The sequence below is a fragment of the Mangifera indica genome, chromosome 11 (genome assembly GCF_011075055.1).
Source record: "Mangifera indica cultivar Alphonso chromosome 11, CATAS_Mindica_2.1, whole genome shotgun sequence".
In the NCBI taxonomy this organism is placed as follows: Eukaryota; Viridiplantae; Streptophyta; class Magnoliopsida; order Sapindales; family Anacardiaceae; genus Mangifera; species Mangifera indica.
In genome coordinates, this window is record NC_058147.1 from 6,927,787 (window position 1) to 6,945,985 (window position 18,199).

At 31.6% G+C, this 18,199-nt stretch overlaps 2 protein-coding genes across 2 annotated transcripts; both read right to left on the reverse strand.

Moving 5' to 3' along the window:
• Nucleotides 1-910: 910 nt before the first annotated feature.
• LOC123229316 (protein MITOFERRINLIKE 1, chloroplastic) lies at nucleotides 911-2,465 on the reverse strand. The gene has a single exon (XM_044655057.1). It carries the CDS (start codon nucleotides 2,368-2,370, stop codon nucleotides 1,171-1,173), a length of 1,200 nt encoding a protein of 399 aa, XP_044510992.1. The 5' UTR covers nucleotides 2,371-2,465; the 3' UTR covers nucleotides 911-1,170.
• A 3,595-nt stretch (nucleotides 2,466-6,060) lies between these two features.
• LOC123229317 (U-box domain-containing protein 29-like) lies at nucleotides 6,061-7,536 on the reverse strand. The gene has a single exon (XM_044655058.1). It carries the CDS (start codon nucleotides 7,396-7,398, stop codon nucleotides 6,199-6,201), a length of 1,200 nt encoding a protein of 399 aa, XP_044510993.1. The 5' UTR covers nucleotides 7,399-7,536; the 3' UTR covers nucleotides 6,061-6,198.
• Nucleotides 7,537-18,199: the final 10,663 nt, after the last annotated feature.

The following is an 18,199-nucleotide window of genomic DNA, read 5'->3' on the forward strand; positions in this document are numbered from 1 at the left end:
CTGCCTTCATATTCCCCATTTCATAACTGCCCACTTTCCCATTTCACAATTGCCCACTTTCCCACCTAAATAGGAGTCCTAACACGGGCTAAACATCTTGAACCTAAAAGCATACAAGAGCGCAGATAATCATCAATTTATTATCCATAAATTTTTATTTATCTTCTTGACCGAGCAAAACACATTTCTTCATATAAAATATAATATTTTAGTAGACAAAGCTTCTAGCTTTAATCCAAACAGAAAAGAGGTTAGCTAAATGTCTCTCTCTTGAAGAAGGAAAAGCACTAACATCTTTACTTTGAAAATTTTTAACACCAAATTTATGGAGACAGTTAGAGAAGCTTTTTTCACCAATTATGCTTTTCAGGTACAGGACGACTAGAGAAACTATTCAACGACATAGTTGTTCACACAACTTAGATGTATGAAACTTGCTAATCTCGGCCTAGAGGAGAATTCTTTAGCCAGTAAATGTTCCTGTAAAGGTTTAGATTAACTTATTTTCATTCTATCAGTCAGGCTATAATGTAACATATTAAGTGATCTAAATCCATAAGTCTTCCACCTCTGCAAAAAATTCAACTGCTACGCGTCTGCATAATTCTCAGCAGCAAATCACAATTTGAATATTCTGTATGAAGAAAACAAAAATTAAAAAAAAAAGCATTATCCATGAAAAGCCAAAACTCAATGTTTTGTAAGTAGTGCCTCAAAGCACGTACCAATTTATTTTTAAGTTTGCTGAATTAAGAGGAAATCCAAATAATAGTGCAACAAATTGTCTAAAGCTACTGCAAAAGTCCAATAAGAAGGAACTGCATTCTCAACAATGCCCCTTCACAAAAACTGTACACCAACACAATCACATTTGCGATATAAGGATTAACTACAAAAAGTTCAAACAAAATTTACTTAAAAATAACTAATATTGCTTTTACCTTATCAAAATTTTCAAAGTGTTATCAATAACATTGCAAAATATTTAACTATTATCAAAAGAAACAAGTATTATCGAAGTGCCTTATTTCAAAGGTATACAAAGGCATTACCAAAAATCAATGAGAACTCTACTTTAAGCAGAAACAAAAATAAAAACAAATTAGAAATTTAGGATATTAACCAACAACTATAATGTATACCGTCTGAGACTCAACAACAGCCAACAAATCAAACAGGAGCAACATTCGCTTCAGCTAACTCCTTCCTCTTCATATACTGCTGCATAACCATAAGCCTAGCAGTCTCAAACGCAAAATACCCCAATGCTGAAAAGCAAGCACTATGAATAACTCTAGGGGCCATTCCTCGAGTCAATCCAACCCATCCTTCCTCCTTCAAAATCTGCCTCACAGTTGCTGCAACGCCACTATACATCACTGCAGACACCTTGTTAACCGCCTCTCCGTGAACCTGAGTCATCAGCCTAGTTTTCACCACATCGAGTGGAGTTGTTAGAGACGCAGAAATTGCTCCAGCCAATGCCCCACAACACACACTCTGAATTGGCTCCAAATGACCTTTCTTAGTCTTACTCAACACCGCAGCTTTCAAGTACTCAAAAGAAGAATAACTCAACACACCAGCAGGCAAATTCCTCAACAATGTAGCAGAATACCCTGCATAAAGCCCCAAAAACCCATCTTTCTCCAAAATTCTCAACAAAACTTCCCAAGATCTCCCCTTTGCCCCAGCTTGCAGTCTCTGCGTAATCAATTCTTTCGGCACCATTATAGCTGACGAAACAATATTCCCCATTGCGCCAGCCGTGGGAGGAACAAGCAGAGAAGGAAACATCTCAAATTTGGACAAAATTGATTTCCCAAACTCACAAGTCCCAAAATACACAGCAGATGAAGCTGTAGAACCAACAATAACCGCAGAAACACCGCTATAAAACCCAAGAATGCCCTTGGTTTGAAACGTCTTAACAATGGCATCAAACGTGCTCGTGTAAATCTGTGAAGCACCCTTTGTTTGCAACTTGGTTTTGATTGTATCAAGCGGGTGAAGACATACATAAGTGAATGCACCAGCAATGCCGCCGCCAGCTGCGCCAATAAGGGCGCGCTCGAGAACTGAGAGATTCTTCATAATAGTTTGAGCCTTAAAGGTGTTATTTGAAGTGGATTTGAGCCATTTTTGTGGCTTCAACGCTGTAGATTGGTGGGTATCGGTGGTAGTAGATAGCGAAGTAGAGGCGAATCCAACGACGTCGTTTTTAATGAGTTTGGGTCGACGTTTGTTGGGTTGAGTGGATATGAGATTGTAGGTTAAGTGATTGAAGAGGGAATTGAAATCGGTGTTAAGGGGATGGTGATTTGGGTCTGGAGTTGGGAGTCCTAAAGAAGCAGAGAGTCTCGTTTCCATGGCGGCTCTTGTTGCTCACTCAGCTCTCTGGCTGTGAGGAACTCCCCAATCCGGTTAAAATGGACAAGATAACGGTGTCGTTTATGAAGAGATTATTTGTACGAGTACATAATAAAATAAACAACTTAGCCAATAAGGTTGCTTTTGTTTTGTTAATCGTTTTCTACCAAAAATAGAATATTACACAAGATAAGATATATAAATTATTATTATATATCATAAAATTAATAATTATAAATAATTATTATGAGTTAATTACATATAATAAAACAATATATTAAATATAATTATTCTAAATTATTCTTCACACCATTTGTTATATTAATAGATATAATTAATAAGTAAAAATAAAATTGTAATAAAATTAAAATTATTTTAATAATTTTTTAATAATTATCACATGTATTAATAATAATAGATTATCAAAATGTTTTATTAATTATAAATCAAACAAAATAATATTTGAATATAAAAGTAATATTTGAATACATTGAATCAAACACCTTTTATTGGTATTAATATAATTAAATATAAAATAAATAATTGAATCGTTCAGTCATATTAATACATCAGTTTAAATAAATAAATTAGTAAATATAGTATTATTATTTGATCCGACAACAATACTTATCTCATACTTTTACATAATCCTTACATCAATTGTAATCCTTCAAAAAAGATTTCATTATATACATAGATTCGATATATTAAAATTTAAGTATATTAAGATTCAATATCTTATGTAATTACATGATTACACAAGTAACTCCTTTCAACTCTTGTGTCGGATGTAAAATTCTTTCTCAATTGTGTGCTTCTTTCACATGTTGATGTAGGTGAGCTCTTGCATAGTGATCTAGCCTAGTCCTTGCTTCATATACTTAACATACGTCTTGATTATACACTGGTAGACATTTGACAACAGTTGAAACGAAGTGACTCCAAAATACCCCAACACAAATTGCACAAATAATAAAATTATATATATATATACTTTTAGGTACTTAATTAGATTCGTAAATTGTGTATCATCATGTAATTGAATGATTTTAAATTAAGAATAAAGTAACACTCAATCATATAATAACATATCATTTATATACCTAATTATATACTCAAAAATGTGTACACATAATATTATTCTTACACAATTAACCCACAGCCTCCTCAATTGGTTTCTCCCTTACATAATCCCTAAATCATTATGTATTAAATTACCTTTAAAATTTTTGAATTATTACAAATATGTCCAATATATATATATACATATATATAATCATTTTTCCATTAGGGATGGGGAGGGCTAAGCGTGGAGGGAATAAGGATTCTCTATCATCCTCATATTGGGCATAGAGCACGGTGAGGAAAGGTTTTCACTACAAGCATAGACATAAAGATTAAGATATTCAACCCTTACTCGACTCATTGTCATCTCTAGTTTTGATAGTTCTACAAGTTTCAAAGGCTCGATGTGATTTTAAGGTTTCAAAATGTGTGAAGCCCATAAAAGTTTAGGGTTAAAGACAATTAAAACGTGATTTTTAACCGTTTTATATAAACAAGTTAGGATTGATGAAGAACCAACCTTAACCATTTGAGTTAAGTTGGTGACACATGTTAATCATCCAATAATGTACATGAACCATCACCTAAAAAAGATTCCATGATGATTTGAATAGTCCTAACAACATACAATAGACATATGCAACACATGAAATACAAAGTTTAAAAGCTGTTTTGCACAACATGTTGTGAGCAAAGATCCTTATCATTCATGTGCAGAAAAGTGAAGAGTTTCCAAACCCCTATTCATACTTTAGAAATTGAGGATAGTTGGGTTACGATTATACTTACCCTTACCAAAACGCATGAGAGTTGCACTAAAGAAGTAACTCATTATGTGAGAGAAATCAAACAAATGAACACATCACCTACATGTAGGTAAACCCAAAGTGTGAGTAGAAATCCTTTTATTCAAAAATAGTAAGGAGAGTGATTTTTGACAACTTTAGTTGTTTCCACAATCTCTTTAACATGTTATTTCTAACTTTTATTATTACAGAATCACATTTCATCTCTATCTTTTATTGTTGCAGGGTAAGTCAATTGTTTCCTATTTCTTACGGATCACTCAATCAATATTTTTCCTTAGAATATATTTCATTAGATATCTAAATTCAATATATTAGAATCTAAGTATATTTTTCATGTAATTATATTCTACACATATTTTATAAATATAAGATTGTACAAAGATGAAAATATATTTTTTAACAATTTATACTATTATTCTACCAAAATTTCATCAAAATATAAATAACATAATAGTGAATATAAATTTCTAAATATAAGGTGAAATTATTTTAAAAACCTAATTATTTTCTTTATTATTTTGGAAAATGACTATTTTTCATCCAATTTTTAGTCTAATCTCAAAATTTTACCCACGACAATTGAAAAACCCAAATGCCCATCATGGACTAACTACCATTCAAATTTTCAATTAAAGAAATGGGTAAAATCGTTATTTTATCTATAAACCTTAAAACTTTAAAATTTTTATCATTTTCCCCTCCAAGTTTTAAAAACTAATACTGTAACCCATCCTCAAAATTTAAAAAGTTTAGATTTCACCCCTATGGTTTGTTTTTTTCTCCGGCCACCATCATTCCAACTTACAGCTGATGCTTTCAACTGATCTTCATCTACGACTACAAAAGACGACCTTTCATCATCTAGATCTGGACAATAAAGTATCGTCCAGATCTGGAAGAATAGATAAAAGACTATGCTTCGTTATCCAGATCTGGACGAGGAAGGGTCATCCTTCATTATCCTTTATAGTCGAAGATGGAAAATCGATGAATAGAGTTGGTCTTCGATCGTTGGTCATCGATGGAAACGATGGTGGCCAGAGAAAGAAGCAAACTTTAGGGATGAAATCTAAATTTTTCAAATTTTAAGGATGAGTTAAAGTGTTAGTTTTTAAACCTGGGGGGAGAATGATAAAAGTTTCAAAGTTTTAAGGTTTATAAGTAAAATGATGATTTTACCTTTGCCCTTAATTGAAAATTTGGATAATAATTAGCTTATAAGTGAATATTTGAGTTTTTAATCTATCATAGATGTGATTTTGAGATTGAGTTAAAATTTAAATAAAGAATTATATTTTTCCCTTATTATTTATACAAGATTGTACCTACCGATAGAATTTTCACATCAACGGTACCCCATTGATGAAACATGTGACTAGATCATTTGAAACAAAAGTAATGATGGTAAGTATTAGATAGAGTTGCGAGAGATCGTTTGTCATCAAGGGATATATTTTCATTGCCTAATAATTTAATTATTGATTTAATATAAATTATTAACAATGATAATAATAATTAAAAAAACAAGTGATCAAACAACTAACAACTCAAGGAATGGTGCAGAGCAGAGTTCTAAAGTTGTCTAAAGTTGTTGAGAATAAATGAACTCAACATTGAATGAATGATGGATCCATCAACCAATTTCCTTAAACGCCAATCACTGAATTTTTTTTATCAATAAAGTTATATGCGAATGAATGTGTATAATTTTATATACAAATAATAATATGTTATCATATAATTGAGTATCATTATCAGTATTTCAATTCTGAGTTCATTCTAATTATCCCAACACATTACCCATATGAAACGGTTCTTGACAAAAGAATTTTTGAATTATCCTTTCTTCTAACCATGTGTATTACAAAATCAAAATCATTTTCATTATCTTCATGTACAATTTGTTCAAAATTGATAGAGGGCACGATACTGAGAATTGTTGTTAAACAAAGAGTCAGTAAGGCATGATATGAGTTGTCTTTGTATCATAACTTCCCAACCCGTAATTCTTCTTCCCCAAAACTTTAACCAAATCCCCGCACATTTTCCTAACAATCCCTTCGTTTTCGCTCTGCATAACCAATAAGACTTTCGTCACGCCATCATTTTTAACCACCACCTCCGTTACTCTCCCGTCTTTGTACATAAAACACATGCTCCAGATAACCACAACGGCATCCTCCCTCGCCGTTTTGCTCACCTTCATTAATTTCTCCACGATTCTAGCCACGCATCTCGATTCTTCGCTAATTGCCGCCCGCCCCTCGCAGCACGTGGTGGTTATAGACAGCAACTTGATCGCTTTTTCGATCGTCAGAATCCGAGATGTCGTATCGGAGAGTATCTTCGACAGGATTTGAACGAGTCCGAATCGGATGAGTTGAGTTTTGACTGACCGAGTTTCTGATAGAGTGATTAAGATTGATAATGCCGCGTTGTTTATATCATGATCGTTTGACGTTCTGAGTTGATCGATTAGTTCGGAGAAGATGCTCTCTGTTTCTAAAACTCTGCGTTTTGATTCTTTCTCCAGTAAAACTGCATCCAGGATTTTGATTGATTCGATTCTTGAATCTAGGTTTCCTTTTTGAAGAACTTGAAGAATCGAAGCTAAACAATTACTATTGCTTTGGAAAATCAAGCGATTTAATTTCTCTTTGACTCCATTTTCGTTCAAAATCAAATTCAAAACTTTAACAACCGACTCCAAAACGAAAATCTCCACGTGTTTTCGATTCAAAACACTGACAATGGCTTCCAGGAAACCACAGTAACTACTCAAAAACCTCCGATTCTCTTCACTACCACGAACAAACTCCGAAATCTTTACCAAACATTCCCCGCAATTCTTCACGTTCTCGCATTCGCTTCCAATCTCCTCAATCAAAGCCTTAATCTCCTGCTCCGAAACCGTCAATTCACGGGACCATAGTTTGATCAGACGGCGGAGCGTAAGATTGGGAGTGAAGTCTCTGTTGGACAGGATTTGCATCGTGGCCGGGCACGTATCATGTCCTGATTCAAGCCAGTGCTGAATACTGGAACGGTCATATGTGACGCCCGTGCAAAGGCTCACCGGAGACTTCATTACGTCCAACGAAATGGGGCAACGGAACAAGCTTGGTACGGTTACGGACATTTCCTTTCGTACCATTTTTGTACAGTTTTCGGAACAAAGGAATTCTCAGAGTCTCAGACTTGAGAGAGAAGCTGTAACCGAGGCTGAGAGAGAAGACAGAATGTAAGGGTTTTTGTAGAGGGAAGGATCAAGGCAATAGGCGACGTCGTATTAGCTCTGGGTCGGTTTATATTTAATAATTTCTTACTTGGAATTAAAAAGGTTTCAAATTTCATACGTGGACGATGGGGGACCAGAAGAAGAGTGGGTTGAAGACTAGTTACAGGGGTCAAGTTTTGGCCGCGCAATTTATGGAACGCGGTCCCGCACTTGACTTAAGTCGACCGGAAGGTTAGTTTCCTTATTTTTCTTGCGTGCACATTTTTTAAAAATTGACCCTTTTTGTTATCCACAAATTTTGGTCAAAATTAATATTAATTTGCATAAGGTATAAAGTTTTGAATAATCAAACCACTCCCTTTGACCCATGGTTTGACTATAATTACTTAAGGCGGTCTGAACTATGGTTTGCGACCAAAACCAACAACTACCGGACCTTTGTTGTAACAAATATGGAGAAACAAATGTGAATGTACATAACCAAAAAAAAAATTATGTTACTTGTGAGTAGTTAAATGCAGAGTAGCTAATCCCATTATGGTTCCTTAGAAATTCCATAAGTCCTGGACCCAAACCCAAAGACTCCACACACATTAAACAATTACAGCAAGCGTTTGCTGTAGGCTTAGACTTGAACATTGAAAATTAAATAAATCATTATCAAAGTACCAAACCCACAACACCGGTACTACTCCGTTCCACAATTTGGTATGATATCAGTATGACCTTCTTGACGCTTGACTTAACCTACCACACTTTTTAATATTAGGCGAAAAGACTTATTTCCAACTACAGTTTGGTCTAAATCCAAATTCTCATCTATTAATTTTTTAAAACTTAAATATCTACTTCTCTATTAAAATTATTTATTAAGTTTAAATATAAAACTGTCATTCAAAAAAAATATAAAGATACTAAAATTTTATTTCATTTTGTACCCCTTAATTTAAAAAACTAATAATTTCTTTTATTTAGAGTTTTGAAAACTCACATTCCCCTCTTTAAAGTTTATATTTTCCTCCCCTTTTTTTCTTATACCCTTTTCAACTGATAGCCAGCATTCTTTCCCTACCACTGCCACCAACCTTCTTTCTCTAGTGCTTCTTTCACTCCCAAAGAAACACAGCGGCAAAATCAGTCTTGGTCTCGACCTTTTTCTTCTTCTTTGTTCTTTATCTGAGAACTCTTCGCCTTCTTCTTCTTCATTCTTCATTTGACGATTTTCAAACGAAGAAAGAAGAAGAAAGTGAAGAGTTTTGATTTTCAGACGAAGAATGAAGAGGAAGAAGAAGGTCGATTATGTCGTCGCCAAGAATGATTTCACTGCATGTGTTGTCAGGAGTGGTGTGAGAGAATGAAGTCATCGTCCACGACAAAGAAAGAACTTCAGTTGTCGATTGCAAAGGGCATCAAAGAAAAAGAAAGAAAAAATATAAATCCTAAGAGAAAAATATGAGTTTTGAAAACTTTGGATAAAAAAAATTGTTAGTTTTTTAAAATAAAAGGGAAAAATGAGATAAAATTTTAATTTTTTTTATATATTTTTTAAATGATAATTTTATCCTTAATTCTAACAAAAAAATTTAATAGACAGGTGAATATTTGAGTTTTTAAAAGTTGATTGGTGAGAGTTGGGCTATAGACCAAACCTTGGGTGGGAATCGGTATTTTGGCCTTAATATAAGTTGTATCAGTGCCCGTCTGAGTTGGCTCCAACTAAAGCTGCTACAGCCTGGCTGTTGTTATTGATATTGCGACATTTTGTCATGTTTTAAAATCCTCGTGTATTTGACTTTCACAAATTTTGGGGTCCCATTGTTTTAACTACTACGATTGCCTGAATATGTAGACTTGGACCCGAAACATGGTCAGTAAGTAGTCGTTACAAAGAGCCGGCCGCTGATGACTTATTTGTGGCTGGCAAGTTGATTTTGTCAAAGTCTTTGAATATTGCTTATACTTTCTACTTGAATATATATAAAAAAAACTTTCGATTAAAACAAGAATCAACACTTGAATATGCACAAGTGTTGGTGAAAATGATATAAACCCCTCATAAATTTATTTATTCAGTTACTGTTTTGTGGTTGAATTCTTACTTATATTTTTGAGATTTCAGTGATGACAGTAAATTGAAGCTGGAAAAATGGTGATTTTGAATCTTTCAAACTAGTCTAATATTAATTAATGCATGAAATTATGAATTAGATGCATAATATTTTTTTCCTTTCAGAAGAACAGAAACTGAGTATTGACTTGCTTTTTGAAGCCTAATTTGTCCTTAAAATTTGACATATCTCCTTATTTTAAGCCGAGACTAGAGACATTTTTCAAAAACATAATATAAAATTTCATAATAATATTGAATATAAATTCTTGTTTCTTTGTGGCATTGATAAGCCATTGAGAAGAAGGTCCCAGTAGGAAAGCTTTGGGCGAGACAAGTTGCTTTCCTTTAACACATCACAAAGGTATGGACTACTAGACTCATATATTATATAAATGGTACTTTATCCTTACTGAAATATCAAAACCTCGATGCTCTCTTTTGCCCTGTTTTATTCCCTGAACTCAATGCAAATGTGCAATTGAAAGTTAGACCAAAAGTGCAACAATGGCATATTAACCTGTTTATGTATTCAGAGGACTTGACAGCGGCAGCCCTAATGTCTCAGCTTCTTTTTTATTCGGAATAAGCCAAACGACTTATTCCTACCCAAGGTTTAGTTTATGTTTTTCTTACCCTCACAGAATTTCAAAAACTCAAATCTGTCATCCATTTTTGTTAAAATTTTTTGTTATATGTTACGGTAGAACCATTATTTTAATAATAAAAAAATATAATATTATCTCATTTTTCTCTTAGATTTTGATAATTAACAACTTTAATCATGTGTAAAGTTTTTCGGTTTTGAAAAGTGATTATTTTCCCTTCACACCCACGTTTTCTTTTTTTTCCCCTCCCTAATGACCACTCCATCTTCGATGACTTCCTCTTCCCACCCTTTTCTTCCATTTAGCCATCTCTTACTATCGAAATCGTTCAACAGAGTCTTTGTGCAACAAAAAGATGAATCTTTTCATCAAAGAAGAGATAAAGACGATTCATCTTTTTTCTCTTCCTCAATGAAGAGAGATGAGGACTAACGATTCATCGTTGTCTCTCTTATCGATGATTCATCTCTTCCTCAACAAATAGACTTTGTCTCTTCGTCGTACGGAGAGTCAACCGAACGATTCCAATGGTGAGACACAATCAAATAGAGGAAAAAGGGTGGGAAGAGAAAATTGTTGGAGATGGAGTGGTGGTCAGAGAGGGTAGAAAAAAAAAAAACCTAGATGTGGGGAAAAATAATCTTTTTTCAAAACTAGAAAAAGCTTAGATATGGGTAAAATTATTAGTTTTTAAAATATGAGAGATGAGATAAAATTATATATTTTTTAATATTACTATTAAAATAACTGTTTTACCCATACATATAACAAAAAATTTTAAAAAAAATTGGATGACAGATGGATATTTAAGTTTTTAAAATTTTCAAGGTTATAAGTTTGTAATTGCACTCAACCTTTGGAGGGAACAAGTGTTTTGGCCTTTAGAATACTCAAAACGGGTCCATGCTTATTTTGATGTCCTGTATTTAGAGTGTCTTGAAAGATCAAAACTTCAAGATGTTTCTTTACGATTTTTAATCAAGCACTATGAAAGAGGTACAAAAAATAAACTAGTTCTTTAATAACAGCTTTGTCGACAATACCAGTTGGTCTTCTAACTTGACCGACATAAACAACTAATTATTTCTTGTTTGTAAAGATTTGCTTGAGCAATAATTTTCAGCTCATTTAATTATCTTTTATTTCATCTTCATTATAGTACCTGACTAGACCAAATCCATAAATATTTCCTATCAACCTTATGTTGAGGGTTGTTATTATTATTATCATCATCATCATCTCCTTCAAGAATTGCAAGGATGACATGCATAAATCGAAAATTATTTGTTTTTATGTTAAATGAGTCCAAAAACGAATTTCAATAGGTCAAAAATTGGATGGACTGCATTACCAGTTTTCTTACTAGGGCTAATCTAATGGAAAATTGTTTGATCAAAATGAGATAGAGTCAATTTTTTTAAATCTAAAAAATTGTTTGAACAAGATGAGAAACAAACAATTTTAAGCTGAGCAGCTATTAATATCAATCGAGAAGAAAAGTTGTTGGTGTTGATTGAGATAAGAAGATGAGAAACGCAAAATTCTCTTCAACCCCCAATCTTTTGATTTATTTTAATTTCTTCAACCATTTCTCATTTTCCCCTTTTGATTTGTCGTAATTTTCCTTGTCTCCACACTTTTAAGTTAGTTTAATATATTAAAAGCATTTAAGTAAAAAAAAATATCTCCGCATTCTTTTATTATTACTAATCAATATTTTTGAAGCAAGATCGAGCATTGACCCTTTAAAAGAGATGGTTTTATTCAATCAATAATAAAATTAGTGAGCTGTTTAGATAGATATTAGAGATAATAAATATTTAAAATAATTGTATATAATTAATAATTAAATATTTAATCTGAATTGTTTTATCAAAAAAAAAAACTTAGCTTAATGGCACATACGTAGATTCAAAATTGATGGGTGAGGTGTTGGGGATTAAAACATTGTCATGGTCATATTAATTTCTATCAGTGAAAATGTCTAAATCCTCATTAAAGATAAAGACGTTGAAATAGGAAAATAGTTAGTGCCAAAATATTTTGGTAAATGACATTGAGATGAGACATGAGATCGATTCTATTAATTTCATCAGATTTTGATGCAGTTGATTCTGTTTGGATCTAAAAGATTATTCAAATGGAAATGAAAGGTAGTTAATTTCATTCAACCTCCCTATCTTTTAATTATGGTGTTTGCCCCTATCATTTCTCTTCCAACACATGAGATATATTTAAGTCAACTAATATTTATGTATTTTTTTATTATTACCGATCAAATATAATAAATCTACATACAAATTAGGTTAATTAAATACAACACTAATCTACATACAAACCCACTGCCAGAAAAGAATGGGTTGAAAATAAAACTTTATAAGAGAAAAATGATTTTTTAAAATTTAATCTTAAAAAAAAAATATTAGTTTAAAAAAATAGATAATATTTTATTATTTTTAATATATTATTTATTATATAATAATTTTACTTTTGATACTAATTTATTTTTAAGTTTAATAATTTATGGGTAAGAATTTAGATTTTTAATAGTTAGCTAATACTTAGTTAAAGTTTCAAAGAACCTTGGGTGGGAGTAATCGTTTGAGCCTTTAGTAATTAACATGAAAATTCAAAGTGGAAGAAGAGGTGGGGGCATGTGTGTCCCATCGGCATTAATGTAACCAAAACTTAACCACCTCTTCCCTTCTCATTTATTGCCATACTTCCATTAATAGTGTATGCTGCCTATGTATGTCAGGTGACTTGACAAATTTTTACTTCCACAGTTATGCTTGAACTCCTTCTTTATATGTATAATTTAGTGTAAACAGGTAAGATAAGAACTTGAGAGCATGGCTTTATAATTAAGATTTTTGGTTGAACAAAATGCACAAAAACTAGGACCTAAAATTAATTAATCTTGAGTTTTTCTCTCTAATCAGAAGCTTAAACCTCTTTAATTAATGAATAACATCACATAATTCTTTTGTGCGGTGTCACACAACCATATGGCGGATAGATTACATTAAATTATTAGCCGATCGAATTCAACATAGTGGTACGTTTAGAAATTGAGTGCCACTTAACCACCCAATTTCATTGCCTTTAATCTTGCAGCTTTGACTCCAAGGATTAGTATAATTTATACAATATTAGAATTTTTAAGATAAAAATTTGGGTTCGAGTCTTTGTTATGTTTATAAAACTTTAACTTATTTGATATAATGATTATAGATCTGATTATTATATCTCAAATTTATCCGACTAATAAATACAGATGAAATCCTCGATTATTAGGAACCCTTCATAGCACACCAAGAAATCATATTATATTTATCAATTAACCATTTCTTGTTGAATTAAAGACCAACAATTTACTTTATCATAACTTTTTTTTTTTATATATATGTATTACAAGAAATGTGTGACACAAGAAAGTCAAGGTTCCATGTTGTGGGATTTAGACGAAAACAAAACAGTTTTCAGTTTTGATAGTCAGCCAATTTATTAGCCATGTCCCCACACTCTCAACTATTCTAACACAAACTCTGCCTCTCTTTCTGCAAACTCTCGTGTTCATGTTTTTTGGTTCATTCAATAAATAAGCACACAAAGATAAATATATATTTATATATATTATTATATAATTAAATATTCTTTTTTAATTTAAAATTATATAATTATATAATAATATATATTAAATTTATATATATTTATATACTCAAAAAAGATATATGTAATTTTATTGTATTAAAAATTTTACTCTTCTTAATCAAATAACTCAATTTAAACCCAATCCTTTTAGTATCCTCGGTCCATTTTTACTCGAAACAATTGTCCTAAAGACCCGCTCAAAGTTGAAACCCTAACTCTTCTCTTTCTGTCTTTTCAACATGGCGAGCTGATCTCTCTCATTTAGTGGTCTTTTTGTTCCAAAGAAAACGCCACATCATCACCCGGCATGCATTTATTTCTCCATGTTTCAACGTTTCCTTCTCATACAATCCACCGCAACTCACCACTACTTGTACTACCAACATTCACATTTTGTTAGCAACATTAACCTAATTTGCCCACCACTGCTTTCAACTGTCGTAGCTTCAGAATCAATCTCTCTCTTTTTGGAGTTTCTTGGTTCTTTTTTTTTTTTTTTCTCTTTAAATGGGTATGGATAAAAGATATCTGATTCTCTTGTTTTGGCTGGTATTTTTGTTGTTTCTTTTGGCTGGCAACACTCAGGCTGCAAGATACAGTTCTCAAGTTTTCAAAGTGAACCCAACAAAATCCCACAATACAACACGTACAATCTCTGGTTTCTTGCCAAAAGGAGCCCCAATCCCGCCTTCTGGGCCCTCCAAGGAGCACAACGACTTAGGGTTACAGAGTTCAGATAGATTGCCATGAAGAGGAATTAAGCTTTTTGGAAGCAGCTAGCCTCAACTGAATGCTCATGATAAAGCAATCAAAAAGATCGATGAACATGGGATTATTATCAGTCATATCCAAGGGGTTATTTCTTTCTTTTACAAGCCTTTTGATTTCTTTAGAAGTTGTTCATCATCATCACCATCATCTATTATATTTATGTAGTGAAACCCCTCTCCTTTTTCTTCAAGAAGTAAAAGCAGAGCGAGTTTTGACATTGTACAGAAGCTCTGAGCTCCATTGATACATGCAAATCACAAATCTTCTTCATTTTGATCTCTTGCAAATGGGTTCTTAGAAAAATTCTCCAAATGCAATGTTAACAATGTTATACACAAAAATTTTTCTTTTTTATAAATCTCTCTCTTACAAGTGATGGATCACAGTGACATACAGCTCTGAATTCAAAAGCGCGCAAGCCAATACACAGTTGAAAAGATGACCATTCATGGACACTCAGATTTTCCAAATTGAGAGACGTGATCTTCTCTTCTGATTTGATCTGAATAATTCATAATTTATTGTTCAATAACATCCACCTTACCACGACCTTACCTACTACTCTATCTCTGCCCTCAATTAATTATTATTATTATTTTTTTTTGCAGTTTTTAATTAATAAAATCTATGTTTGCTTGCTGAAGCAAATGATTATTGTTGTACATATATGTCATACATTTATCCATTATACTATAACATAATCTTAAAGACAAATCTATACCACATGTGTTTTTGGGTGGATTAATGAGTCATTTATGAGCAATTAATGATAATTTAATCAAATAATTATAATTAAACTTGTGGTGTCTTATAAAACTGGATTCAATATGTGTAAATATTTACTCAGCAATATGAACGTGGATTATGAAAAGAATATTTGCTTCTCTGGTGCTTTTAAATTAATATATAATAAAAGGAGGAATATGTCAATGTTACATGTAGTATGTGGGTATATTTTTTAATATACATAAATAATATATTATCATATTATTAAATAATTTTAAATTATAAAAAATATTTATATATATATTAAAAAGTAGGAGTACATAATATTATTTTTGTCTAATGTGTCAAAACATAATCCTAATTAACTACCAATGGATTAAGTTCAAAGGTCGTTAAGATTAAAGTTTAAATTTCAATGGAGGGGAATTTCAATCGGATTTGGTAAGACAAAAAGTAATAAAACATGCCTTATTTCTAACCATTTTGGAACTTTCCTTTGAAAATTTCTCAAGGTTGACTCTTGTAGTTTACGTTATTTAACAACAATGAAGAAGAAAAAATTTCACTTAAGTGGTCCATCTTTATAAGTAAATGGTAATTATGATTATATCTATTAATTCTTAATTGTTGAGTTGTATTTGTATCAAAGTGTTGTGATGATTGATGAGGCTACAAATTAGATTTTCTTATTTTGATGTTAATTTTTACATAATTATTGACATATAATAACACTACTTCTGCTTCATCTACTGGTGATAAAAATCAGTTCATCTTTCTTTTTTTTTTTTTCTTTTTTTTTAAGAAAATGAAAATGGATTGACCTAATCCACCAAGATCACCGTCAATTTTGACCAAAGGGTGTGGAATATTAGTGTTGCTATAATTAAATAAGCAAATTAAGATTCATGAGAGAATTGGATGGGTGATAATCTTATTGGATAGTTATTACGTGTGTGGGAGAATTTTTTCACAACCTCCATTTATAATTCCAATGACAATTAAAGCCCTAACCTACCTTCCATTTTTTCATTATTCCACAAAGACACAAGTTATTTACGTATATACTACATATACATCATTTAAATTTAGAAATGTTAATGATCTTTTTAAGTTAATTATAATAAGAAAGAAAATTTTATGTAAATATCAATAAACTTTAGGCCAAATGACTATTTCCCATCCAAGGTTTGGTGCAAATCCAATTTTTTGTCTATTAATTATCATAAACTTAAAACTCACTTATCAGTTAAATTTTATTGTTATTGTCAAGAATAAAATTGTCATTTAAAAATTTTATTTAAACTAATATTTTTTATTATCCCTAAGTTTTCAAATTTTTATTTTTACCCCTTAAACCCATATTTTTTAGGTTTAAAAACTCACTTTTCTCCCCATGTTTAGGATTGTAAATTTTTTTTCCATATCAATCGCCTCCCAATATTTTAAAAAGTTACAATTCAACCTAACTTCCTTTCTCTTCTCCTGCGATGATTCCCTAAAGACAGTGGTCGAATCTCTTTCTCCTCTCTTTCCTCTCCCTCCTAGTCATCCTCCCTTCACTATCTGATCGTCTTTGTCAAAGAAAAAGACAAAGATGACTGACCTTCATCTGACAAAGACTCAGCGTTGAGTCTTCGTTTTCGTCTAAGATAAAGACAACCAGATAACGAAGGGAGATGGGAAGGGAGAAGGAAGAGATTCAATCGTTGTCTTCGATGAATCGTTATCAAAGAGAAGGAGAAAGGATGTTAGGTTTAACAGTAACTTTCTAAAACATTCAGAGGGTGGCATAAATGAAACAAATTTTGCAATCCTAGACTTGAGGGAAAATGAGTTTTTAAATCTGAAAAATATAAGTTTATGGGATAAAAATACAAATTTGAAAACTTAGAAATAATAAAAAAAATAAGAGTTTAAATAAAATTTTTAAATAATAATTTTACCTCTAATCATAATAAAAAATTTTAATTAATGGGTGAAAATTTAAATTTTTAATAGCTAACAAATCACAATAGTTTCTGTCAAACCTTGGGTGGAAAATAGGGAGTTGACCTCATAATAATAAAAACATTATCGGCTTGTGTGACACCATCTCCTCCATTCAAAAAAATAATGATGATATTTGAAATAACAAGAAATAAAATCGGTGTGTACTTTTCGTAACTTGTACTTCAACTAATTTAAAGGAAATTTTATTTGAAGAAGTTGGCCTGAATTTGGGATCGCATAAATCTATGTGTCCGAACAAACAGTCAAATCCTGCCAATCAAAGTTTTTATCATAATTTCGGTCATATAAATCTACCAAAAGTTATATTCAAATATTTGAATGATGCCTTTTATATCTAAGTATATATATTTACACATATATTTTGATAAATTTTTTTTATATTGATAGGATTGTGATAAGAACATCAGTGGATAGCTTGATCGTGAGGACATTATAAGCATATATAATAGTTAATCTAAAAACATTCATACTCTTAATATTATTATATTGACTAAGAATATAGATAATACGGTAAATGAATTATAATATTATAATATTAGAATATCCTATCGAAAGATAGCAACAGATTTCATGTATCGAGATTGTCAATATCAACGTAGTGCAACACAAGCATGGATGCATGTTAACTACATGTCCATCGAATTGGCTCACCAAGAAAATCTCACATAGATGATAATTCAAATGTCTATAAAATAAATCTTTTAATAGATGGTGGTATATATGATTTTTAAACTTGAGATCACTGAAACATTTTGTACACCAATTAGTTTGGTTTAACACTAGTTTAACATAGCCCTTTTCCAAAGGTTATCAGGATGGTAATGGTTGGGTATGTTGAAAA

What these genes read in the sequence shown, in the direction of transcription:
- LOC123229316 (XM_044655057.1), bottom strand. Translation starts at nt 2,370, where the DNA reads ATGGAAACGAGACTCTCTGCTTCTTTAGGACTCCCAACTCCAGACCCA.
- LOC123229317 (XM_044655058.1), bottom strand. Translation starts at nt 7,398, where the DNA reads ATGGTACGAAAGGAAATGTCCGTAACCGTACCAAGCTTGTTCCGTTGC.